This window comes from Cricetulus griseus, chromosome 2, assembly GCF_003668045.3.
Source record: "Cricetulus griseus strain 17A/GY chromosome 2, alternate assembly CriGri-PICRH-1.0, whole genome shotgun sequence".
Taxonomy (NCBI): Eukaryota; Metazoa; Chordata; class Mammalia; order Rodentia; family Cricetidae; genus Cricetulus; species Cricetulus griseus.
This window is the reverse complement of record NC_048595.1, coordinates 402,298,734-402,324,144: the sequence shown is the minus strand read 5'-3', so window position 1 is coordinate 402,324,144 and position 25,411 is coordinate 402,298,734. Positions and strand designations below refer to the sequence as shown.

Here is a 25,411-nt window from a genome sequence, read left to right as displayed (position 1 = left end):
TATACACCAGGAGCTTGATAATACGCTGTCCTCAGCCAAGCTCTTATACTTCACCACAGTTCTGTGGCAAGAGACCTAGCTGACCATGGACACAGTGAACCTAAACAAAGTCTTTTGTCCTTTCAACCATGCTACAGTAAAGAACATTAGGTGGACAAAACCAGTTGCAAGAGCTCACATTGCATAGCTCCATTGAAATGAACTGTTCAGAAGTGGCAAATTTGTCAAGTTAGACTACTGTTACCTATCGGGAAGGGTGTGGAGGTTGAAGGAAGTGGGTGGGCTTTTTTTGGGGGGGGGCATGAAATTGCTCAGAAGATGGATTTTATGATGATACACAATTTTGTAAACATAACCAGACTTCATTGAGTTGTTCATTTTACATGTGTGAGTGAGGAGTTACAGCTCAGTATACTTGGTATTTAGTATTGATTAAAATATAGGCTATTTGTGCTAAAATGACACAATGCTACTGGCTGGGTGGCTTATACTTTGTCTTGAGTGGTAGAGGCTGAGAAATTCAACCAAAAAGAATCACATCTGGTGTGTGAATTAATCAGTCAGATCTGGCAAATAATCTTGGTGTCAAATTTAAAAGTAATAGCAGCAAAGCCTCTTGACTTTTGAAATCTTTTCCTATCTTCAAACTAAAGATGAGGGTATACATGTAAATTACAGTCAGCTGTGTCATATCGATTAGAAACAATACCTACCAGAAAAAAAAATGTTCCTCTGTGATTCCACAGAAACCTGGTGATAAGTGTACACCCCCCAACAGCTGTAAGGCCTGACACAAATAGAGTTTTACACTATGAGTTTCTTTAAAAGCCTGGCCAGAAGCTGGAGAGTTGGATCAGTGATTTAGACCACTTCTTTTTCTTGCAGAGGACCAGGGTTTGATTTCTCATATCCTTATGATAGCCCATGATCATGGGTGACTAGTTCCAGGCACCAGAAGCCCTGATCTGACTTTGTTGGGCACCAAGAAGTCAGTGGTACACATATATACATGCAAGGAAAACATTCATACACATAAAGTTAAAATCTAATCAAACACAAATAAACTTAACCAGACTGACATGAGAGGCTGAGAGAAGAATCTCAAGTCCAATGTTAGTCTACGCAACTTATCAAGACTCTAAACAAACAAGCAAATAAACAAAAGACCTTTAATATTTTGTCTTAATAAAATAACTTTAAACTATGTTTTGAAAATTAACAGTAAAAAATTAAGTACAACAGTCAGTGTGCTGTGCCTCAGCCAGCAGCTCGAGTCTTGGCCTACAGAGCAGCTAGCCAGCTGTAGTCTACTTTTCGGAACTTCCTCAGCTCTTTCTCTTCAGATTTTGACAGCTGATGTATAACATCTTCCCCCAAATCCGTGGTATTTGTTTCCTGGGCTTTTTCAGTAAAATCCTTTTCTTCATCTGAACTGTCACTTTCTTCTTTTTCCTCCATATCTACATCATCAGGAATTTCTTCAGTACTTTGACAATAACAGAATAAAATGTAAACACCGTTAGACACTTCCAAATAATAACTTTAAGACACCCACACTGAAATACACATAGAAAGGTAACACAACTGAAAACATTGTGGTGAGTGTCCTTATGGAGCATGGGCCATAAAAGAGCAAGTGAACTTAGAAAACATGTAATTCTCACCACAGCTTTAAGCACATGCAAAGTATCTTTCTCAGTTTGTCACAAGTATATTTAATAATCTTATGTCATTAGCTACATTTCAAAGCTAAGATACAAATACAGTGGACGACATTCCCCAACCAATAGGAAAGATGAACCATTTGGAACTCTTACCTTTTAGTCTCTTTAGACAGCAGCAGTGAGTTTATAAATAGGGAGCACAGGAAAGAAGCTGATGGCAGTACGTGGGCTGGGGTGTGAAGCAGCTAGAGGCACATGGAAAGGAAGGGTTTATTAAAAGATCGTCTTCTCATCCAGGGTTACTTTACTTCCTAATACCCTTTATTCTAAGTGCCAAGGCAAACACAAAAGGCTTCCCTGGAGAGAAACCAAACCAAAGGAAAATCCTTCCTACTTCCCACACCTGTGCAACCCTCTCCTCACCCAGGTCCAGGAGAGAATCACCCCACTAAGGGACTGTGCTTGTCTGGACGGAGGACGAATCAAATGCTACTTGAGACAGGTGCTTGCTGTACCCACTGCCTCCCATGGCCTTGTGTACTGATCACTCACCTCGTTAATTGCAGGTATGTTCTCTGTTAAGGGGAGTTGTATCAGTTCATTCTCTGACGTTTCATTTAACCTTGAATCCTGCTGTTGCCTGTGTTTTCCCAATATCAAAGAAAATGGGGTTGTCGGCAGACTTTCCTCTGCCAGCAGCTGTATGGATGAAAGAGAAAAGGAAATTATTTCAGTAAAAAGGAGGACTTCTTTGACTTAACAGCTAAATGCCACTGAATTGTAAATGGCTCTGGTGAAAGTTTAGAAATTATTCTCAGTTAATTTCATGCCACAGACAAGGCAGCAGTTGACTTTCTATATGGGAAAGCTAACCACAGATGCTGATGTGAGAACCATGCGTCCTTGCTGGGGCTTATAAAGACCACAGTGGGCATATGCTCACAAGGGCAGAGAATGGGGAAAGGCCCCATGGTGACATGCTAGGATGAAATCTTAGTAGAGCCAAGAAAGCAATATTCTAAGACAGCAGCCCAGGGCAGCTGAGCGTGTGTGGGAGAAGGAGCAGGCACCTCCTGAGTCAGTTCCCTATTCCAACTCTCCAGGGAGCTCCACAGTGAATGCTGAGTAGGGACTCAGTAAGGCCTTTCTTGACTTCCTATTTAAAACTGCAAGACATGTCTCACTCCCATCCCTCCATCTCCAACCCTGCTGCACGTCTCTGCATTGTCTGAAGCACTCCACATTGACTGACTTATCGCTTTTGGTTTAGCATCTGTATCTTCCCAGTAACTATAAATACCACTTTTTTGTTGTTGTTGTTGTAGTTGTTGTTTTTGTTTTTCGAGACAGGGTTTCTCTGTGTAGCTTTGGAGCCTATCCTAACACTCGCTCTGTAGACCAGGCTGGCCTCGAACTCACAGAGCTCCGCCTGCCTCTGCCTCCCAAGTGCTGGGATTAAAGGTGTGTGCCACCAACACCCAGCTAATTATCACATCTTTACAGACAAAGCTGTTTTGCTAACATGTTCCAACTGTCTACAATATAATAGTCCGTGGTATATAGATGGTGTTCAACAAACAAAAATTTGTGAATAAATTCAATGAGTTTTCAGAAGAAATTAAGCAAGCTATTGATAAACAATCAAAGACAAAGAATGGCACGGGGTATTTAGCAACATCAGAAGCTAAATGATCTTAGGCCACTACCTTCAAAGTGTGAGAAAATGGTTTTCAGCTTACATTTATTCACAACTAATCAATCAAGTCAGAGAGAATAAAGAATACTGCCCAAACTGCAAGATCCTAAACCACACATACATTATTGTCTTCACCAAAGCAAAGCAGTGACCAAAGAAAGAGCAGTTCTACAGGATCTAATGTCCTAGAGGTGACACGGATCCCCAGAATGAAGAACACAGGTTCTAGGATGACCACTGTGTAGTAGACTCAGAGAGCAACTAGTTCAGACTGAAGTAAGGTATAGGTTTTCCATGATTTGAAAGAATACCCAGGTGTCTGAAAATTCTGAAAGAATTAAGTTAATTTGCATAAATGCTAGAGTAGAATTAAATAAGAACAAAACAAAACAATAAGCAAATTAAAAAAAAAAAAAAAGGAGACAATCATTAATTCCAGGAGGGGGAAAAGTTGATCACAGAAAGAGTGTGTGTGCACGGCCTGGCTATGAATATACTTATATGTGAAGACAATACAAACTTTCAGCTTCAAGAACTTCAATAAATTCAACAGATAGCTAAATCCATAATCTATAATTTAAACAGGCTCTTAGAGATATGAAGTCCAAGCAAGTAAACAAAACTTTAACCACAGTCACAGGAAGTTTCTGTGACGATGGTGATCTTGAAATCCCTTAAAGTTCATAGGGTGTTGGTCGTTTTGAGAAAACAGTATAGATAACAAAATCCAAGACCCTTAGTGGAGTAGGTTGGGATGTCATTTCAATATAAGCTCAGAACATCACATACACTCATCTACTCTGGCATGTTCCACCCCAACCCAATATTTTTGATCTACCAATTGGTTATTCAGTCAATTCCATTTCAAAAATTAGACATGGCAGGCTAAATGACTGATGATTTAAAACAAAGATTATTCTTCTAGTAGTCTAACTTTAAAAGGGCAGTGTAATGTCAAATCAGTTTACAGGTATGCAATTTAAAATTCCTTCTTACAGCCCAGCTAGTCACTTTCATTGCAGCTGAATTCTAAAAGCTAACTTTCTTTAGGAAGACATTGAAGCACACACACAGTAGCAAATGCCTACCTGTTTGCTTGTTGGTGTGAGTTTCTCTTCTGGAGACTTCGTACTAAATGTTAATAAACTCTGAAAAGAGAAGCCAATTAATGGAGCAAAATGAACATTATGAGGTACAACTTAAATAAGATGTGACACAAGGTCCTAAAATGTCAAAGTTTCATTTTGATATACACATCAGCTCACAGAAAAGCTATAAAAGATTTAATTTGGTTGGAAAGGTTCTGCTAAGAGTTATAAGACTATGTTATGAGAGGCATGTAAGACCTTCTAACAAAATAAAAGCCACCAGCTTCTTCCATAGCAAATCAAATCATAAAATTAGGGGAAAATGCTAATAAATGCAACTTAAAGTAATTTTGTGCTTTTCTCATGTCACAGAGGTAACACAAAGCCTCACAGTTGTGGGGTAAAGTGCTAGGACAACCACATCCATAGCACTGCTGTATATTTGACCAGCTCTTTTGGGAAATAAAACATTTAATGAAAGAGTTCTACATAGATACAAATTTTCTAAAATGGCGTCTATAACCTGCTCACACTTTTGGAGGAAGTCAATTACCTGTGATTTTGTTAGGAAGTAAAACTGGGACCTGTTCAGCCACTGGTAAGCTTCTGAGGTGAATGACCCAGGGACATCTCGAGGGACAAACACTCCCCACTGGACTTCCTCTCTGGAGACATTCTTTTGAATATACAATGGCCTTGGCTCACTAGGTTTAAATACAAACACTAAAGGGGAAAACAGAAAGATGATGGCATTTTACCTGTGGAAGTTGGTTCTAACCTCAGGCTGATGGACCACACTCAACCTATACCCTGCCCACCAGGTAAATGGCCCTACTTAGCACTGTTTCAAATCTGTTGTTTCCATTTAATCTGCCTACTATGCACCAAACAGGGTAGGAATGAGGACTAGGATCTGAAAAAGAAAAGGAATTCTGTTCCAGAGACCAGGGGCATCTGTAGAAGAGTGTGACACCAGAATAATGCCCAAACATTGGTCTTAAGCATCAGAAAAGACATGCAGACATTGTTTCAGAAGCAGAAGAAGTCCAGTTAGACAGCCAAAGGGAGATTTTGAAGACTGAGTGTGAACTGGTCTGTGGAAAATTCAGGGATATAACAGAACACTCCTAGCACTAAGTGTGAAAGCATACATTATAGGTGTTGGGTAGGAGAGGTGGGGCAGGGCCCCAGGCAAACAGCTGCAGATGAATTTCTGGTTCAAAGTGAGCGTGCTTGAGCTTATACTAAAGACATTAAAAAGAAAACCTAGGAAACAGGCCTCATGCTCTCAGAGCATGGTTAGTACTTACGATCCGAGCCTTCCGCAGACTGAGAAACTGCAGCAACATGGTCTGAGTAGGGGTCGGGTTCCAAAACGCTAACATTCAGTTTTGCACTCCACTGCACTGTGGGAAAACAACACACTTCTGAGAACAGCTTCACTCAAAGCTCTAAGTCTTACAATGGGTGTTCTTTCCTGGACAGTCTAGTCCCTTACTCTTATATGGAAGGAGTTTACGATTCTGTAACAACAAACACACACTGACATTCCCTGGGGAGGCTTGAAGTGTGCAGGAGAAAGCAGAGCTGCACAACCAATTTCAGATCCTTCCACACATTGTGGCATGAATAATAAAAACCCAGAGACACATATTGTGGTTCAAGCTAAATATCAGAAAAGCAAAGTAACCAGCCACTAGAGAGTTCTCACCTCTATTTCAGACTGAAAGGGCAATCCTGTCTCCACAAATCCTCAGAATGAATCCAATTGCATCTGTCTCCACCAAACCTCAGACTGCAGAGTTCCTGTCTCCTCCCACCTTATATTCCTCTCTCCACCCAGCCATATCACTCCGGTCTCCACCTCCCTAGTGCTGGGATTCAAAGTGTGAGTTCTGATCCTCTTTTAGACTGATTCACTCTCCTGTAACCCAGGGTGGCCTTGAATTCACAGAGATCCATCTGCCTCTGTCTCTTGAGAGCTGAGTGCCACCACTGCCTGGCCTCTATGGCTAGCCAGTGTGGCTAGCTTTGCACTTTGATCATCTGGCAAGCTCTATCTGTTATATCATAAACAAAATATCACAACACACTGTGACAAAGTTAGGCTCCTTCAGACTCATGGATGTTGCTTTTCTGCTCTTATTAAATGTGAGTGACAGAGACCACCAAAAACATTCATTGCAAAATAACACCAGACCTTCCCTATAGGCAAATCAGTACCATGCCACCAAAGCCTCATTTTTCAGGAGTACTCTGACAAACTACTTTAAAATCTTACACTGTTTACATACAATCAACAATACAATACACACAATTCAACGTCTGATGATGGAGTCCTGCACCCTGAGCACACTGGGTGCAAATGTCTTATTGTTTACAGTACATAATCTACTACCAGCCCACTGATTGAAAACTTGGTCAAGTGAAAACGGACATACTGTTGTGGTAAAGACACGGAAATAGGACCCTTTATTCCTAAACCTGTTAAATTCTAACTGCAACATCCCACACGCGCTTCTCTATGTCACCTCAGAGTAACACAGCAGCTTACTTGAACAGCTGAGCAGGTTCCAACAGCAGAGAATGCCATTGTCGGTCGTGCCGAGAAGGTACTTGGAACATGTTAATCTTCCAAAGCACAGGTGCCTAGGTCAGAACCACATCAGGGTGAGCCGTAGCAGTGCTAGCATATTTACATACATACAAAGAGCAGCAGGATGTGCCCACTGGGTTAGTTCTACTCAGTACAGACTTATAAGCAGGCATGGATTTTCCTTTTTGTGCTACTAGCTGTACTAACAGCAATGGAAAAGGTGCTAAGGCTATACAAAGGGTTATGTAGGCACTTGGATTTCTTTAGGAAACTTGAAGGATCAACTCTCTTGTATGCTGCGTCATGTAACAACCACCACATGGCACAGAACAATTTATGTAAAATATATAATGACAATTAACAAAACCTTATGTTCTTTACCTACAGGAGGAAATCTACATTTAGAATTCTAAAGAAAGTTTTAAAAAGTAAATTCAAAATCAGCTATATTAGATGAAATTAGTCACCTGTCAGAACTGTCCCTTACCTTATGTTTTTATGGAACACATAGATTGGCATGTCAGGATCAACGAAGGCTGGCATAACTTTAATTGCTACATGACATGCTGACTAAATTGCCTATTATATTGAACAAAGCTGGATACAATAGTCCGATGTTACTCCTAGTTTAAGAATGCCTGTCAACTGCCCATGTACTCACAAGTTTCAGTTTTCCAACATTTTGATTAGCTTCTTAACCTTATTCCCCAGCAAACTATAGATTACTTCTATTGGGGAAAACATACATTATTATTTAAGTTTAAAGACTCACTGAAATTACAAAGATATTTTGGTAGCAATATAAACTAATTTATCTACCTTATTTTCCCAGCTCGTTGGCAAAATGTACATTTTAGTTCCCATGTTTCTGAATCCCATATTGTAACTATTTCTTCGAAACTAACTGCTAGTAGGGAGCCATCTTCAGAGAAACAGCAGTTGGTTGCTTGATACTTGTGGTAACTACCCACAAAGTCACAGGTCCAGCCAATGGCTTTTTCTGTGGAAAAACAAGCCATAAGAAAAATGGCATAAACATTAATAAATAGCATTACAGACATGTTATTAGCTGAAAAAGTTAAAGAAAACAAACATAATAAAAACAGATTCCACACAACTGTGCTAACAAAGTGTTGCAAAATACCGTTTTGGTATTTTCCCTTCCTGAGGACCTTGACCTCCCTCTAGTGGAGAAGAGAAAGACCCGCAGCAAGAACCCTTTAAGCTGCACCAAACTGACACAAATTCACTCACTTCCCCAAGGCACAGATTCTGGTAAAACAGTATGTAAAAGTTTAATATGCAAAAAGCTGCTCAAGTTAGCAATAGTTTACAGAATTTAACAAGGTAGAAAACACCTTCTCAAAGAGGATATTAATGATAATACAAATATATCACTTCTTAAAGCTGTAATTTCTCAATACAATCTATATGTTAACTTACTGTATATATCAGAATCATCTGCTAACACCCACACTTTGAAGTGGCCATCTCTGCTAGCTGTGACCAGTATGGGTTTTTCATAGTTTTCTGCATTATTGAAACAGAGAGCTGTAATGTGGTCATCATGTGGCATGGCGATCTTTGTGTTAAGAGCAAACCTAGTAGAAGGAAAATCACAAGTTTACTCTCAGAAAAGACTCAGTAGGCTAGTACTCTGTACATCATGCAATAACACCTTTAAAATGGGCAGCTGATGGGCTGTCACCCACAATGGTAAATTTCACATACTCTGTGTCTAACATTACAGGACAAGCTCTAATATCACATGCATCTGGGGTGACTCAAATACTGATCATTATAGACAGCGGCCAGCTCACTGGTAAAAATGAACCTAATATGAAACAAACTATGACCGAAGGCCTCTGTAGCAGACTCTGTAGGGCAATTACACAGAACTTAGAGGTCTGGTTTCTTCTAAACAGAGAGAGAGAGGCCTTGAAAGCTCCACTATATTTACATTGTGGAAACATGGGATAAAAATGACCTATTCAAACAGCCCCAGTCATTGACAATGGTTGCTCTGTCCTTAGAGAACACCGAACCATGTATCAAGTGCCTCCAAGAGCAGATGTTACAAGAGAGGACTAGGAGAATCACTTAATTCTGGGCTGATTTTCTCATCTGTGAAATGTGGGGCATAGGCTTAGCTTACTATTCTCTAGAAACGTACACGCCAGGTTGTTGGTACATGCCATGAATCCCAGAACTGGGGAGACAGAGACTGGCAAATCTGAGTTTGAACCAGCATGGTCTACATAGCAAGTACCAGAATAGCCAGGGCTACACAGAGAGACCCTGTCTCCAAAATAAAAAGGCTGGTACACAAAGACTCAGTAAACAATTCTGCAAACAAGCAGTGGGTTATTTACCTAAACATGACAAATGTTATACTCCTACTTTGACAGTACTGAGGCACATTTGGATCCTAATTCTGGATTTGCTCAGAATTGGGTATTATGTTGTGGGGTTACAATTCTTTCTCAAGTTTGATCTTTTCTGTGATGACATAACATGACCTACATTATACCAATGCTTTCTCAAAACAGAAAGCTAAAATAAAGCTTTCTTATTAGAATAATAAAACAAGCCCCATTTCCATATGTGTCAAAATGAAACATAAAGGTTGACAGTTTTAACTGTAAAACAGGAATGAGGTGGCCACACAGTAGGATTACCCCTGGGTTTTCTTGCTATAGGTCCACAGCTTCATTTGCAGTTCGAGCTCAGTTTCATTTTCTTGCCGTTGTTCAACTGTTGCCAGCCAAGTGCCAGAGCATCCAAAGGCAGCCTTTACTAGTTCAATCTGAATTAGACCGTCATCATTGATGTACTCTTGCTGTATGATATCTAACTGACAAGGTGAAAGAGTCCAAAATGTTATTAATACCATTAACTTACAGTCGTGCTTTCTTCTAAGAAAACCTAAAGGCTAAATTAAATTATCTATCCCAATAAGAGAGTAAAAAATTAAAACAAGGTAAGCAATAGCCTAAAGCAAGCTAGCTTTTTATTTTTATGACTGATCTTTTAATCCCTTAAAATGGGTTGTCTTGTGTTTGCTAAGAAAATAAAGTGGTTGTTTTTGGTTGAGGAGCCTTCATCTAAATAGCTATAGATCCAAAATGTTTCAAATTTTATTCAATGTTTAGAATGGTTATATAGACACAGGAGGTATTTGGGGGCTAGGACCCAAGTCTACACATAAAATCCATTATGTTTTTTATGTGCACTTAAATCTATAGCCAGCTGGTGGTTAACTTTACATAATAGTTTTAGCATTGTGCTGTGACATGTCTTCACATGAAGTCAGGCACAGGGTTTTCCTTGTGTATTATCAGGGAGATACTCAGAATTTTTAGATGTGAAACCACTTTAAGACTTTGGATTTGGCCAAGCATGGTGGCACATGCCTTTTAACCCCAGCACACAGAAGGCAGAGGCAGGTAGACCTCTGGGTTCAAGGCCAGCCTGGTCTACAGAGTGAGTACCACTACAGACAGAGCTAAACAGAGAAACCCTGTCTTGAACGCCCCCCCCCCCAAAAAAAAAAAAAAAAACAAAACAACAAAGCAAAAGAAAAAACTTTGGATTTTGAGGCTGGGGATGCTCAAACTATATTAAATGTAGTAACTGTCCTTTCAGAAGATGTGGGGGGTATTGTTTTTATGTTTATAGGATATGGAAAGAAAGAAAGAACAAGTTAGTTACTGTGGCAGTAATGTAAGAAGAGCTCTGCAGGGCACAAGAAAAAGGTGGGCTGCATTTGTCAGGACTGAAGTGTTCTTGTTTAATCTACACTAAACGTTAACTCTAGCACATGAATGACAGTTTTAGCACACAGCAGACCCCAATGTGTACTGGCTATCCACACAGGCTCATTCCCTTTCACTGTGACTAAAGCACATGTGTGGGCAGCAACAACTGTACTAGAGTAATCACAGACACATCAGCTATGGTCAAATACAAAAGCACGGGATCAGTATCAGCAGTTTCCACATAACCCCAGCAGTACTGGAAAGATCTTTCACTCATTTTAAAACTTATGGATCAAAATCTTACATTATATAACTGCTTATCACCCTGGAGAGAATAAAATTGCAGGTGACCAGGCTTTCCATTCAAAACTAGAGCTTTGGTTCTTGGGTCGACCATCAAGCCAGTAGATATACTCCTATCTGCAAGAGAAGCGACAGACATCAACTGAACTGTGGCAGCGGCCACTCACCAGGTACAGTCCCGCATCCCCTACAGGCTGCAGTACCTTTCACTAGGCCTTGAATAACCGCAGATGCGTTGAGATTTCGGTGAATAACTGTTATCTCTGTTAAAGCAGAGAAAAAATAATTAAACATAAATAGAACAGAATTTCAAGGTGATGAGGGCCAGATGTTTATGTTACTTTGAAATACACCAGAACACAAGAAAATCCAGTAAGTTCAACTAAGCCACTGTTACTAGAAATCAGGGCTATATTCTTTGAGTTAGTTCAACAATTAGGGATGGGGACAGAAGTTTCTGTAGAAAGTCATTAACCCTTTCTTTCAAATTATGTGTGCCCAAGTGTGGGTGTGGGGAGGAATGTGCATGGGAGTGCAAGTGCTTGGGGAAGCTAGATGGGAATGGCGGGCATCCCAAAACTGGAGTTACAGGTGCTGGTGAGCTGCCTGATGTGGGTTCTGGGAACTGAGTAGGGTCTGCATAAGATTAGGGTATCTATTATCCACTCTAGTTTACAAACTGCCCTAGGTGAGAAGGAACGGAAAGCAAGTCCCTTTCCTCCTACCACACGCCACAGCACTCAGCTGTGAGCACACACCTAGAGCTGCATCAAGAGAAGCTCACAGCATTCTCTGAAAATGCCATGACTTATCAAAGTAGGAAGGCCCACTTTAAACCTGCCTTCCACTTTAAAGATTCTGAAAATATAATATCCATAACCACAAACAAACACATTTAGCCTTATGCTTTCATAAAAACAATTTTGAAAATGATGGATCTGGTGGCATGTGAGGCTAAGAGGGATGGAGAAAAGCAGAACTTTTTAACCTTATTACCTTACCGCCTCACAACAAGAAACTCAGACTTACTGTTATCAGAGTGAGAAGTACAGAACAAATCTCCTGCAGGTGAGACGGAGATGTGCTCAATAGTAGATCCCAAGCGAGGGAGAAACTCCTTGTTCTTCTCTGATCCCTCTCGCCACTCTACAAGCACACACTCTCGCCCACCACTCAGCAGACTGGTGCCTTTCCAGCCAAAGAAACCAAATGGGCAGAGTTTGAAGGGAAAAACAAAACAACACAACAACAAAAACAAACATAATCAGCATTTAAGTGATCTCTTTGGAAACTTACAAAAGTGTTGTCCTATCATTTTAGCTGGTTTTATTGATTATCTTTCAGTTTTATTTTATTTTTAGTTGACACAGCTGTGCAGATATATACATTACAACATAATGCTTGCATACATATATAGTGTAATACTCAAATCATGTAATTTGAACATATGACACCTTGAGTATTTATCTATTCCTTATGAAGAAGCAATCAAAATATTCTTTTACAGTCATAATAGTACTAGCTACAGCCACCCTATTGTCCAGAGGAAAAAGCAAAGATGACCTACAGATAAAATGTTTGTCAATCATGTCTAATAAGGGATTAATAGTTATAAGATGTAAAGAACTCAAATAATTCAAAATCATAAATAATACAATTGAAGAATGGATTAAAAAAAAAAGCCCTTTAATATAGACATTTCCCAGAAGATACACAGATGATCAACAGATACATAAAAAAAATCCTCTGCATCTGTATCTATCAGAAATACAAACAAACACTCCAAATGAGGCCGAGCCTCACTCTGTGAGAGTGTGGAGAAAAGGGATTCTTACACAGTTATTTCAGAAAACAAAGTCTACACTGTACTTAGTAAGCTCGCTCTGGGAAGAAACCCAAGTGAAATGAAACCAGCATACTGAAGAAAGTAACCAAAGCCTGGGCTCAATTATACAAACTAGCTGTGCTCAGCCCAAATAAACAATAGTGTCAGCAGCACTGGGAGAAGACATGATAGGATTTACTCACCCAACATTAATAGTGCATAGTATTGTGTGTTTATGATCATTCCTTGCCCTGAGATAGGCAGAGGCCATGTACCAGCATAACAAAACCACACAGCATTTAGTTTTTATTTTTCGAGGTAAGTGGAAAGGAGGATAAAGAAGGTAAATAAACAGCCCACATTTTCCCATGTGTAGGACTAATTCCCTTTCTTTCTCTTTTATGTCTTGATGCTTATGTCACAACAGTACTCCTGCAGACACCAGGCATGGTTCCCCAAGTCCAAAGCTTCAGGAGGCTAACTCTACCTTCTACTTCCTGGCTCTAGGGAGCTCCAGCATCCAGAGCACATGGGCACTAAGACCTGTCCTGTTAGGCTCCAGGAGGAACATGTGGAGAATAAATCATGTTCCTGTCTTGCTTTGCAGGCACATGGTCTTCCCTAGCGTCCTGTTAGAATACAGACCTAAGCAACATAACTTCTGTCACATGGGTGTGAGGGCACTAAAAGTAAAAGACACAATGTACTTCTTATGTCTGCTTTACATGCAACAGGGTCTGAATTTAAAGTAGGAAATACCTGGGCTGGAGAGCTGGTGCAGCTGTTAAGTGCTAGTCTCACATCCAAAAACACAAAGTAGGGAACACTCAATCAGGCAGTCTGTCAATTCAAAACATGGGCTTCTAAATTACACCCAGACCCAAATTCTACTTACTAACCATCGAACTTTATGCTAGCTAGTTACCACCTCAAATTCTCACTTCCTTCATCTGTGAAAGGACAACTAATAACACACTTCACTAGTCCAAAGACAGAGGACGGAAAACACTGGCAGCTATTTGCATCTGATAAATAGCAGCAGTTATGGACTACAACTTTACAATAAGACTGTATCAAAACCTGGTGTGCACTTTACATATGTTCTTCATGTCAGGAGAGAGATGAGCACAAGTATATACTCTGGAAGCTAAACCACATACTACTGTGGTGAGCAAAGCCCAACAAAAGTCATAAAAAGTGTCCGAAATTTGACTCCCATAACATGTTTTTTGTGTATGACAGTGTCTCACTACAAAGCTTAGGCAGGCCTTGAACTCATGGTAATCCTCCTATCTCAGCCTCCTTTCATTTGTATACCATACCTGGTACAATTTTAAATCTTAAACCATAAATGCTGTGACTCCCAACATTTCATTCAGATACTTGTAAATTTCCTTTTAATTATCAAAGTGGCACTTACCTGTCACTGTAAAAGCCAGATCCATCACCATATCATGGTGCCAATGTAAACATGTATATGTGTATTTCTTATCATCATGAAAATTCCTCCTGTTGGAGAAAATAAAATACTTTAACATTTCTTTCCTCACATAATATATCCTGATTATGGTTTCCCATCCCTCAAGCCCTCCCAGTTCCTTCCTCTCCACCTCCCCGCTCATCCAGACCCACTCCCTTTTCTGTCTCTGATTAGAAAACAAACAGGCTTCTGAGACAGTAATAAAATAAAATACAGTAAAACAAAATAACACGTCAGAATTGGACAAAACAAACAAACAAAAGGAAGAAAGTCTAAGAGAAGGCACCAGAAACAGAGACCCACTTTTGTGCTCAGGAAATCCATACAAACACTAAACTGGAAGCCATGCTACACAGGTATAGGACACTATGTCTGCCTCCTCTTCTACGGGGTTCCCTGAGCTATGAGTGAAGTTATTTGATGGAGACATTCATTTAGGGCTGAGGAAAGAGAACTTGACCCCAGGTGAAAATAGGAAATAATGGCATGCCAAATCCAACAAATAGCAGTCTCAAGTGCTCTGGCATCAGTATTTAGGAATACCTTATTGTTCCTAACCAGAACCACTTCTATAGGCAATGCTATTACGGTACCACCATTCCACCCATTAGGTACTCAGCAATGTTACACTGTCTTGTTTTAGTTAAAACGGGCCATAAAATGGTTCCAGGTGACATGAATGCTTCACTCTCTCCACAAGCTTAAGGACAGGAATCCTATACCACAGTATGAAGGGAGAGCATGGCAAGAAATGGGGTGGTAGCACAGCCCTGTCCTTCTGCAGCACTGATGCTCGCACCACCTTCCTTTAGACCTATGGATAGTGCTGCTCTGTAGGATGAGTGTGAAGCAGCACAGAAGTGACCCGTGTCTTCTCAAGCTCACTCACCAAAGGCGGATTTTGCCATCCATGTGGCCAGATGCGATGCAGTCTTCCTTTGGGTGGCAGGCTACACAGGTAAACCTGTTCTTAGCATTCTTCTTATTTTTGGTTGATGGTAAAGTAAAACTAGGAAAAAGAAAAAACAACTTTCCCTTGGTTATGAATCAAGCATTCTGTTTGGTTAACATTTACCAATACACAGTATAAACTTCATCTGACTCAGATCTTATCACAAGAATTGGTCAGTGGAAGCTACTAAGGTAAGTCATGAAGACAGTCCTTTTAGTACCTTTTTCTGACCTGGGGACAGCTGATTCAGTTTTTTTTCTCTGAAGCAAAATTTCAGCATTAAACGTATGGCTATGCTTATTAAGTTCTAGCTGAAGCAAATGACTTTATGTATCCTAAAGGACAATACAGAGTGATAAATCATTCGCTTTTTCTAGGTTGGTTCCTATTCCACTTCTGAAGAAGTGAGGATCTTTCTACAAACAATGCTAATCTTAACAGTAGCTGGGAAGATGACCCTGGCTAAGACAAACTGACTACACAACACTCAGCTTAGCACCAGCCTCTCTAGACATGGCATCTTCACTCATGCTAATAACTCAATTAGATATTATCTCTACATGGTAGCTGAAATGCTCTAAACATTTTAAGACTATGCTGGTCTGGGAGGTATAAAAAGCAAGTGGAGTGAACCACAGAGTGTACCAGTAATCACCACTCTAGCCCTCTGTTTTATTTCCGCCCCCTGAGTTTCTACTCTAACTTCTCTTTATGATGTATTGTGAAATTAAGATGTTAGCCAAATACATCCTTCCCTCCCCAGCTACTTTTGGTAAAGATATCTTATTACAGCAATAGAAAACAGATTGCAACAAAACCTTAGTAATCTAATGCCTATTTCAGTTCCAACAACCAATGAGAATCATCAGGCCAAGCCTTGTCAATCTAAATTTTTACACCAAATCCACACTTAGTACACTACAAATATGGAGTATGGCTAAGATCCTCCCCTACCACTGTGGGTTAAAAGGTTTGTCCCTCTACATGATGGTCCCACTTCTTGAAAAGAGACCCTGGAAACAGGTTTGGACAGCATTGTAACAAGTGCTCTGGTAAATACAACAAAGTTAATAAAAGGGAAGTCTTACTTGCATGTTTTTTTCTTTTTGAGAAAGTAAACAGATAAGTAAAAGTCCCGCACTGCAGCAATATACTCCCCCTGGTGATTTAAGCAAAAGGTAACATTAAAAAGAAATCTCTTTACCTACAATTTCACTCTCCAGCTTTAAGTGCAGTGATTTACATTTTTTCCCATTAGGCATACATATGATACCTGTGTAACTCTGTCTACATTAACTGCTGCCATAATCAAGTCCTAGAAACAGTTCCTTCAACCCAAAAATGTCCCTTCTCTGTTTGGTCATTCCTCAGTGTCCCAATTCTCACCAGCAACTGTCATTTTAACATCACAGCTTATTTTATTGCAAATGTACCTCAACACTAACCTTCTGAAATTCGCCTTAGGTATATTGTGAATTTCTTTTCACTGATGAGTAGCATTCAGCTGAATAAGTACACCAGAATTCTGTTAGCTGGTTGACTCTGGGTTGTTATGTTTATGTAACAACCATAGGGGGCTACGTGGAGTGGAACAGTCAGTACTCCTACACATCTTACTCTGTGGTCATGTTCTGTCTCAGTACAGAAGGGGACTAGGGCCAGGGGATTTAACTTTGCTCCTCATCTTGACACCAGTAGTAATCTTAGTAGAGGTGAAGAGGATTCTAACAGTGGTTTTACCCAAACTGATGGTCAGCAAGACTGGATACAGAACTGACAATGATAAAGCCTTCTCTCCTTTGAGGAATTAACACTGCCCAGAACAATGACAAATTCTACAAACCCCACAGTTAATGAAATAGGTCTTTAGTGGCATTTTATTTTTTAAAAAATAAGTTATTAACAGGCAGCTAAACAATGGTACAAATACCATAAAGTACCTGTCTAAAACATGTTAGCCTTGCATTTTGCAATATTAAGTTGAAAAGAGAAAAATATTCTCATCCTACTTCCTTTGGGAACTGTCATCTTCTATGTGTTCAAAGAGGTCTAGAAAAGTCCTTAAATATTATCACTGGTGAGACTGAATATTTTCTTTCTTCATTATATTTTTCTGTAATATCTGAATTTCCTATAGTGTATGCTAATTATAGATACAGAACCCATATTTTCTAAAGACACACGGCCTAAAACGGAACAATTTCTTCTTTTTTAAAATGGAACAATATCAGTGATTCTTATATGAAACAGGCAAAGAAGACAAATACCAGACATTATTATTTTGGGAAAAATTATAAAAGAGCAAAGGGCAGAATATATAACATGAGGAAGGCTATAAAATAATACACATACCATAACTCAGGAATACTTGTCAAAAGAATGTCATAGATTTTTAGTTACTAACAAAAATACAATATTGCACTGGATCATCAGTGTTGAGGGGAAACTTTCAGGGAATAGATTTTAAATATAAACAGAAACTAACAGAACAAATGTACCTCATGACCAAAGGCAATGCACTTGGGCGACCGGTTTACATAATCCAAAACAAAGGACAGCTCCCTAGCTTCCACGTCTTGGCTTGATGACTTGGGCAGCTTTACTGAAACCAGCTGAAATATGTCTAGCCAGAGGAAGTCATTTGTTAGACGGTTTGTTTAAACCAAGTACATGTATTCATACAAAACTGTGAATCTGTACTCTACTAACTGTAGGTCACCTTGAACAAAACATACCGCCCCCCCCTCAAGACAGGGTTTCTCTGTGTATTCCTGGCTGTCCTAGAACCTACTCAGTAGACCAGGCTGGCCTTGATCTCAGAGATCCACATGAGCCACCACTACCTGACTGAAGTCTTCATTAAGAAAAAAAAAAGATTTCTCTATTCTTATTTTATGTCTATGGGTTCTGCCTGCTTGTATATAAGTGCACTTTGTGCAGAGTCTGGCGCCTACAGGGGTCCTGGGAGTGGAGTAATGGGTGGTTTTAAGCTGCCATATAGGTGAAGGGAACCAAATCTGAGTCCTTGGCAAGGGCAGCAAGTGCTCTTAACTGCTAAACCATCTCCCTAGTCTCTGAACTCTTCATTTAATGAAGTCTAAATCCAAAACTCCTCAGCACTCCTGGCTTTATCTGTAGAAACAGAAACCTTACACAGGTATATTTTTGTTTCAAAGTACTAAACTGAGGTTTAAAATGGGTCTGAGCTGGTACTTGGCTTTAATCCCAGCACTCTAGAGTCAGAGGTAGAGGCAGAAGGATCTCTGAGAGTTTGAGGTCAGTCTGGTCTACACAGTTGAGTTCTAGGACAGCTAGGACTATAAAGACTTTGTCTCAAAAAACAAAACAAAGATAAAAAACCAAAACCCAGTAAGTAAATAAATAAAAAAAAATAAAATGGGAGTGGTGTCTCATGCCTTTAATCCCAGCACTCGGGAGGCAGAGGCAGAGGCGATCTCTATGTATTCGAGGCTAGCCTGGTCCACAGAGCTAGTTCCAGGACAGGTTCCAAAACTACACAGAGAAAATGTGTAGGGGACACTGTAAGCCACGTCTGCTAGAAGCTGGCTATAGGTGTGCCCAACCACACCCACCAGGGTGTGGTCAAGGTGATGTCAGGGTGACAGGGGATAGGGTTTAAAGGGACAGACAAGGCACATGGGGGCTCTCTCTTTGGCCTCCTTTGCCTTGCTGCCCCTGGCTGGAGTTTATCTAATAAAAGATATCTTAACCTCACAGATAACATATCTTCTCTTATTTAAAGTGTGTCTTGACAAATCAAAATAAAATAAAATGGGATTGGTGAATTAAGCAACCACAATTAAGAAGCTATCTGAGAACTTCCTGAAAAGTTGGTGCTTGCTATGAGCATATGAAGACCCGAGTTAGATTCTCTAATGAATTATAAAAGCCAGCACAGTGGTGAGTGCCCAGGAGGAGCTCCGGGACTTACTGGCAGCTAGTCTAGCTGAGTCAGCCTGCTGCAGGTGCAGAGATTAAGATAAAGGAAGATACCATGGAGTAGACCTCCACGTGCACATCTGTGTACATGAGTACGTATGTAAGCCAGCTGTGGCCCATTATAATGTTCACAGATAAGCATAAAATAGGCACACAAACCAAAAAGTTACTGATATTAAACTATAAGCAATTTTTGGTATACATAATTGTACCATTTAGTAAAAATGAAAACAATTTTCATACTAAGGACATATCTTTTTTTTTTTTTTTTTGAGACAGGGTTTCTCTGGGTCTTTGGAGGCTGTCCTGGAACTTGCTCTTGTAGACCAGGCTGGTCTCGAACTCACAAAGATCTGCCTGCCTCTGCCTCCCGAGTGCTAGGATTAAAGGCGTGTGCCACCACCGTCCTACTAAGGACATGTGTATGCTTGTGTATTTTTACATACAGAATTAAATGTCAGGCAATCCAGCTGACTGTCTAGTAACTGTATCAAAGCTGCTTTGAACTTTTAATTCAGATACAACTGTATCGTATAGAGTGAGTGGCACTCTTTAATTCCAGCATCAGAAATTTTGTTTGGGTTATTTCATGTTGATATTATATTATATCAAGTTCTACAATGGAGAATAATTCTCTGTGATTACTGATAATATTGTAGACATTCCTAAAATGCTGATACATGATAGTTTTACCAATAGCAAACAATAACAACTCAGGCACACACTCCAGGTTCTTAATATCAATTTCTATCTATTTTATTTGATATGACTCAAGACCAACAAATAAAAGGACAGTGATACTAAGAATGGCATTAAAATTCAGCAGAAAGACAAATTCTAGTTTGGCTCTAACACTGAGCTCTGAGTCCATTATTAATTGATAAATAAGTATGTATATGTGGTAATCATCATCTGCTGAACACCTCAGAACAGAACCTCCTCCCCCAATATAAAGATGACAGAAATTTAAATGCCAACTCAGAACTGCTATCTTGAGACTAAAACTACTGTTGAGAAACATAATTTTGAGAATCTGAAAGATCCTTCTGATGTCCACAAAAACAAATTAAGTGCATTATGCTGTACCTGGTTCTTCTTTACTTATTGTAAGGAAGATGGAATCTTCGGCTCGGGTCGGAATAAAGAGGGCATGGAGTTTAGGTCCAATGATGAACGTCTGAAATAGATAACAGATCCCACTATGCACTATCCAGTTCTTCCAGAACACTGTGCTCACAGGGCAGTTTAAGGTTTTCTTCCTGCTGTTTTCCTACCTCAAGAGGGTGCCTGTCTGTAGAGGCCATGTATACTATTTGTTGAATAATCTTCTATATACCTTCCTGACTTTTCAATGATTGCACAGTGTCTCACCGATTAAACCTATCATAATTTTAAATAATATCAAGTTTATATAGATTTTTTCCACTATAAATAATTTAAGAACTACATACATTATAAGATATTTCAATGAGAAATTCTTATGGACAAAAAAGTACTATGTTTTTGGTTTTTGCCTTGTTGACTACACATACAAAGGTCTCTCTAGATTATACTCATTACTGCATTTCTTTTTAAATGTGTGTTTTGGCAAGGAGAGAAATCACTCTGCTATCTGTTTAAATTCACACTTCTAAAATTACTGGGATGAACCATGTCATCATGGTAACCGGTATTTCTTTTGCTGCCTCCCCTCCCCTTTCTTGAGACTGACTGCTGGGATAGAACCCAGGATCTCACAGACACTCTATCACTGAGCTACATCCTCAGGGTCCATGCTCATCCTGTTGGTGTTTAAAACATTTTCTCTCAGTGATTTTTATTAGTCTTTTCATGATGGAATCTTCAGATATTTATATAGTCAAGATTATGCATCTTTTAAAATAATGTAGATTTCTTAACTTGTTCAGGAAGTCCCTTTAAGATTAAGTCTCATGGAAGAAGAAAACTAAAGAGCAATATACATACCTTTATCAAAATGCCATCAAGGTAGTCCCACAGCTTAATTGTGCCATCAAAGGAACAAGAGAAGAGCTAAAAGGGTAAAATAGCACAAAACAGATTAAATAGTAGTACTCCAAAAACATCACATGAATAACTAAAGGCCTACTTTTTGTTTGTTGCTCATTAGCTCATTGTTAGCTTTAAGGGGTGGTAGAATTTATAAAATTTGAATATCCCTATTTAAAATCTAAGTGCAAAGCTTTGTGAGCCCCAACATTATACTAAAAAAATATCAGCTTCAGCTTTAGGACTTGGGGCTGTTCAACCAGCAAGTAAAACAAATATTCCCCAAATCCCAAAGCTCTAGAATCTGAGACACTACTGCCCTAAATTTCTGAGATGAAGGATACCAGCCATCGGTCTCTGCAAAATAATCTAATTACAGCAGTTAGCAACTTCATCTTATCTAAGTATTAAAATACATTCCTCAAATGGCCAGATAACCCCCCCCCTTTTTTTTTTTTAATCCAACCCATTTAGGACCATTATTTTCAGAAATACAGCAGGAATTCTACAGCAAACAGTGCTGTCACATTCCAGGACTCATCTTTGCAGGACATCAATGCAGACAGCTTGACAGTGTTAGACCAGTCTGTGAACCCTTCTTGGTGAGCACAGATCTTAATAACGTATGGTATTAGGATTAATAAGCTTAGCTTTATTAGGGTTACGTATTGTTAAGTGAAAATAGCTTGTTTATATAAGGTTTATAAATAATTTTAATTTGAAAGAAAGTACTAATTTGATAATTTTTGTGAACTAGGTCATGAATTCAGAGATTAAAAAGAAAAAGTACTTGAGTAAGACAGTATTATCTATTCAGGTAAAATAATTATGTTTGGTAAAAAAAAAATGCCAGTTATTTTATCTAGGAATCATACATATGGATTAGTAAAACAGTTACAAATACAAGCACTGTCAGAACAACGGAGAACTCTTAAGTTCACATCAGTTTTGTCCCACAACCTCATCCCAACAGATTATTTCTCTGGTTATAATCGGTAAAGTACCCCCAGCAAATTTAACTGAAATCTTCCTGTCAACAGAAAGACCAATGATAGCATGTCCCATTAGACTGGCACCTGCAGATGGTTGTTGGGGTTGAGGAGAATTCCTGACACCACATTTTCATGCCCGTGCAGAACATGTACACACTCTTCTGTGGCACTGCTATACACCTTAACAAAGTCACCTGAGACACAGAAGATATACCTGGAAGAGAGAAAAATCTAAGTCTCATATATTACAAAGGCAACATAATCCTTTTGTGGCCTATTACAAAGACAACGACATGCAAATACCTTTCCAAATAGTTTAAGAACAGTACATTCAAATGCATGTGTTGTTAAACCTATGAGGATATCAAAGATGGATTCACCTGTTAACACGTAAAGGACTATGAGGTAATACAGAACCATAGCACAAACAATGGGACTAATGGTGCAGACACTGATATCCAGCTACTCTTCAGTGGTTCACTGGAGCTCCACAGCTGATTGGAGACATCAACTCACAAATGCTGAGTGAACGGTGCTCTCAATGGTTCTATCAGCTTCTTTTCCAACTGCTGAAATGCTGATTTTGTTTATACCTCTTTGGAGTTGTGGCTTCCTCCCATAAAGCAGATGCTCCTTCATAACCCAAGGTGGTTACATTCATAATAGAACTTTTCATAAGGAAAGTTCAGAAAAGATACTTGCTCGGTGCCAATTGTATCTCACACTTCCCACACATGGTGGAAGGCTCAAACCAGTGAGGACCAGTCAGGCTATTCTCTGTGTTCCCAAAGTGCCTGTGCATGAACATCCTAAGAGGAGATGTGACTGAGAGGTTGCTGAGATATAGCCTGCTTTAGCAAAACGATGACACTGAGTTGCTTACCTGTTTGCATCTTTAAAGATAGAATGTGGCTCACAATTGATGGTATGTCTATAAACTACTGGCCAACAGGTAGCTGTGTGTGTGTGTGTGTGTGTGTGTGTGTGTCTCCTCAGAGGTAGAGCTCAGTGATGGTGCTTGCCTAGTATATGCAAGGTCCTAGTGCCAATCTGCACAAACAAAGCAAAACAACCCACTATCTTTTTGGATCCTGCCAAAAGGGAGGCCTTTCATTGATATCCTCAATAAACCAGCCTAGCCTAGTGTGGTGGTTTCACTGAGAATGGAATGGCTCCCATAGATTCAGATGTTTGAATAGTTGGTTCCCAGTTGGAAAAATTATTCCTGAAGGATTACAAGGCATGACCTTGTTGGAGGAGGTGTGTCACTGGGGGCAGGCTTGAAGATTTCAAAAGCCCAAGCCATTCTCAGTTAGTTCTCTCTGAATGGAGATGCCTCAGGTACTGCTCCAGAGCCAAGATCATATCAACCATGATATGATCACAGATTCTAACCCTCTGCAACTGTGAGCTTCAAATTAAACATTTCGTTTTCTAAATTGCTTTGGTCATGGTGTTTTGTGTGTTTTGTTTTTTGAAGACAGGGTTTCTCTGTATTGCTTTGGAGGCTGTCCTGGAAAGTTCAGCTCTGTAGACCAGGCTGGCCTTGAATTCTGCCTGCCTCTGCCTCCCTAGTGCTGGGATTAAAGGCATGAGCCACCAACGCCATAAAACAATTGACAAATACAAAACAAACAAACAAAACCATCTAACTATCAGACTTGGTAAATGAAATGGACCACATACCTCATTCTAATAGCTAAGCCGAGGTGCAGTTCAATGAAGGGTGAAACTGGATATAAGGATGAGTCTGAAGGATCAGAACTGTGACAACTCTAAGCCCGTCCGTGTCCCCTCCTCCCCGCCCCCCCGTATTTCATAAAACAATGCCAACAAAACTACCTTTACTTGTAAGGACTATCTTGTAAAAACCCTTGACTTGAATGTGTGAAAGTTACTTTCATCACTCATCCATTCAACAAACCAGCTCCATACCATCATACATCCATGGGCATGGTACTCAGGGAGAGTCACCCTCCATAAATACAATCTTCAATCTTTACCCTTCTAATAAAGTTTTTTTTTTACTAAGTATCTCTATTCAGAGTACTTTGAATAAATAAATAAACAAATAAATAATTACTAAGTAATTTAAAAATACTGAGTAAATACTTAGTAGTTACTAGCGGGCGTCTCTTCTAACATGATACTATGTAGCAGCAAGGATGCCCAGCTGACTCGCAGCGTGCCATTGAGGCCAGGCGCTGTTGTAAAAGTTGTGTACACCTAGACATTTCATTCTTCCCAAACTCTGTAGACTGATTATCTCTTACAGATCTAACATCGGTTTTTACTATGTGACGTTCCAGGAAAGTAAAAAGCCTAAGTAACAATGGCGATCCAAAACGTTCCGTACGAAGAGAACGAACACTCGTCTGGGCGGAACAGCACACAGCCTGGAGCATTTTCCAGCCGCGCAGACCTGGCCTCGTTTGGCCACGCGACCTGTCCCCGCACCCGCGACCTCCCGCACGGGGGTGGAGTCCGGGAGCCCAGGCTCACCCACGCCGCAACAAGGCCAGGGTGCCCCGGGAGCTCCGGGTCTGGGCACGCGGAGTCCGGACTCGCTCTCTGCCGCGCCTGACAGTCCCCTCCCCGGCCCGAGGAGCCCGGCGCCCCGTCAGCCCCGACATACTTGGAATCCGCAGAGAACAGGGCTCTCCTGAAGTTGAGCCGGCTGCCGCCGCAGCGAACCACGCGCACGCTTTCCTCAACCATGTTCGCGCAGACGCAGGAACCGGCGAGCGCCCGCCGCACCACTAACTTCCCTCAAAGGCCGGCTAGACTGGCGCGTTTCTCCGCCGCGCTCCGCCCGGGTTTCTCTAGCTCCGACACTCTATGGTCAGGTCCGCGCCTGCGCAGCCATCTTTAGTTTGGGCGCTGTCAAATTAAGAGTGAAGCCAGACAGCCATGCACAAAATTAAACCATGCCCAATACCGCCACAACTATTTAATGCAAACAGCTTTCTCTTCGGCCTCTTCAGTCCGACTCTTATAGCCGCCGCAGAGGCAGAAGTGAGCGCCACTCCTCCCACCGAAGGTCTCGCCCTTTCTGTCCCAGGAATAGAGCGACGGCGAAATGACGCAATC

At 40.3% G+C, this 25,411-nt stretch overlaps 1 protein-coding gene across 1 annotated transcript; it reads right to left on the bottom strand.

The window, feature by feature from the left end:
• Nucleotides 1-1,151: 1,151 nt before the first annotated feature.
• Nucleotides 1,152-25,388, bottom strand: Wdr75 (WD repeat domain 75). Its single transcript, XM_027396820.2, has 21 exons — nucleotides 24,957-25,388; nucleotides 22,406-22,535; nucleotides 21,288-21,353; nucleotides 20,409-20,499; nucleotides 17,861-17,985; nucleotides 16,451-16,521; nucleotides 15,300-15,419; nucleotides 14,351-14,439; nucleotides 12,135-12,293; nucleotides 11,309-11,368; nucleotides 11,107-11,222; nucleotides 9,723-9,898; nucleotides 8,488-8,645; nucleotides 7,864-8,044; nucleotides 7,003-7,097; nucleotides 5,759-5,854; nucleotides 5,002-5,171; nucleotides 4,449-4,508; nucleotides 2,217-2,363; nucleotides 1,818-1,909; nucleotides 1,152-1,486 (listed from the first exon to the last, which is right to left on the bottom strand). Exons 1-21 carry the CDS (start codon nucleotides 25,037-25,039, stop codon nucleotides 1,282-1,284), a joined length of 2,490 nt encoding a protein of 829 aa, XP_027252621.1. The 5' UTR covers nucleotides 25,040-25,388; the 3' UTR covers nucleotides 1,152-1,281.
• Between the last annotated feature and the right edge of the window lie 23 nt (nucleotides 25,389-25,411).

Excerpts from the sequence above, each read along its gene's own strand:
- Wdr75 (XM_027396820.2), bottom strand. The coding sequence starts at position 25,039 with ATGGTTGAGGAAAGCGTGCGCGTGGTTCGCTGCGGCGGCAGCCGGCTC. Across the intron at positions 21,354-22,405 it reads ACCCCAACAACCATCTGCAG|CTCTTCTCTTGTTCCTTTGA; the intron begins GTGCCAGTCTAA and ends TTACCCTTTTAG. Across the intron at positions 5,855-7,002 it reads GAACCTGCTCAGCTGTTCAA|TGCAGTGGAGTGCAAAACTG; the intron begins GTAAGCTGCTGT and ends GTTTTCCCACAG.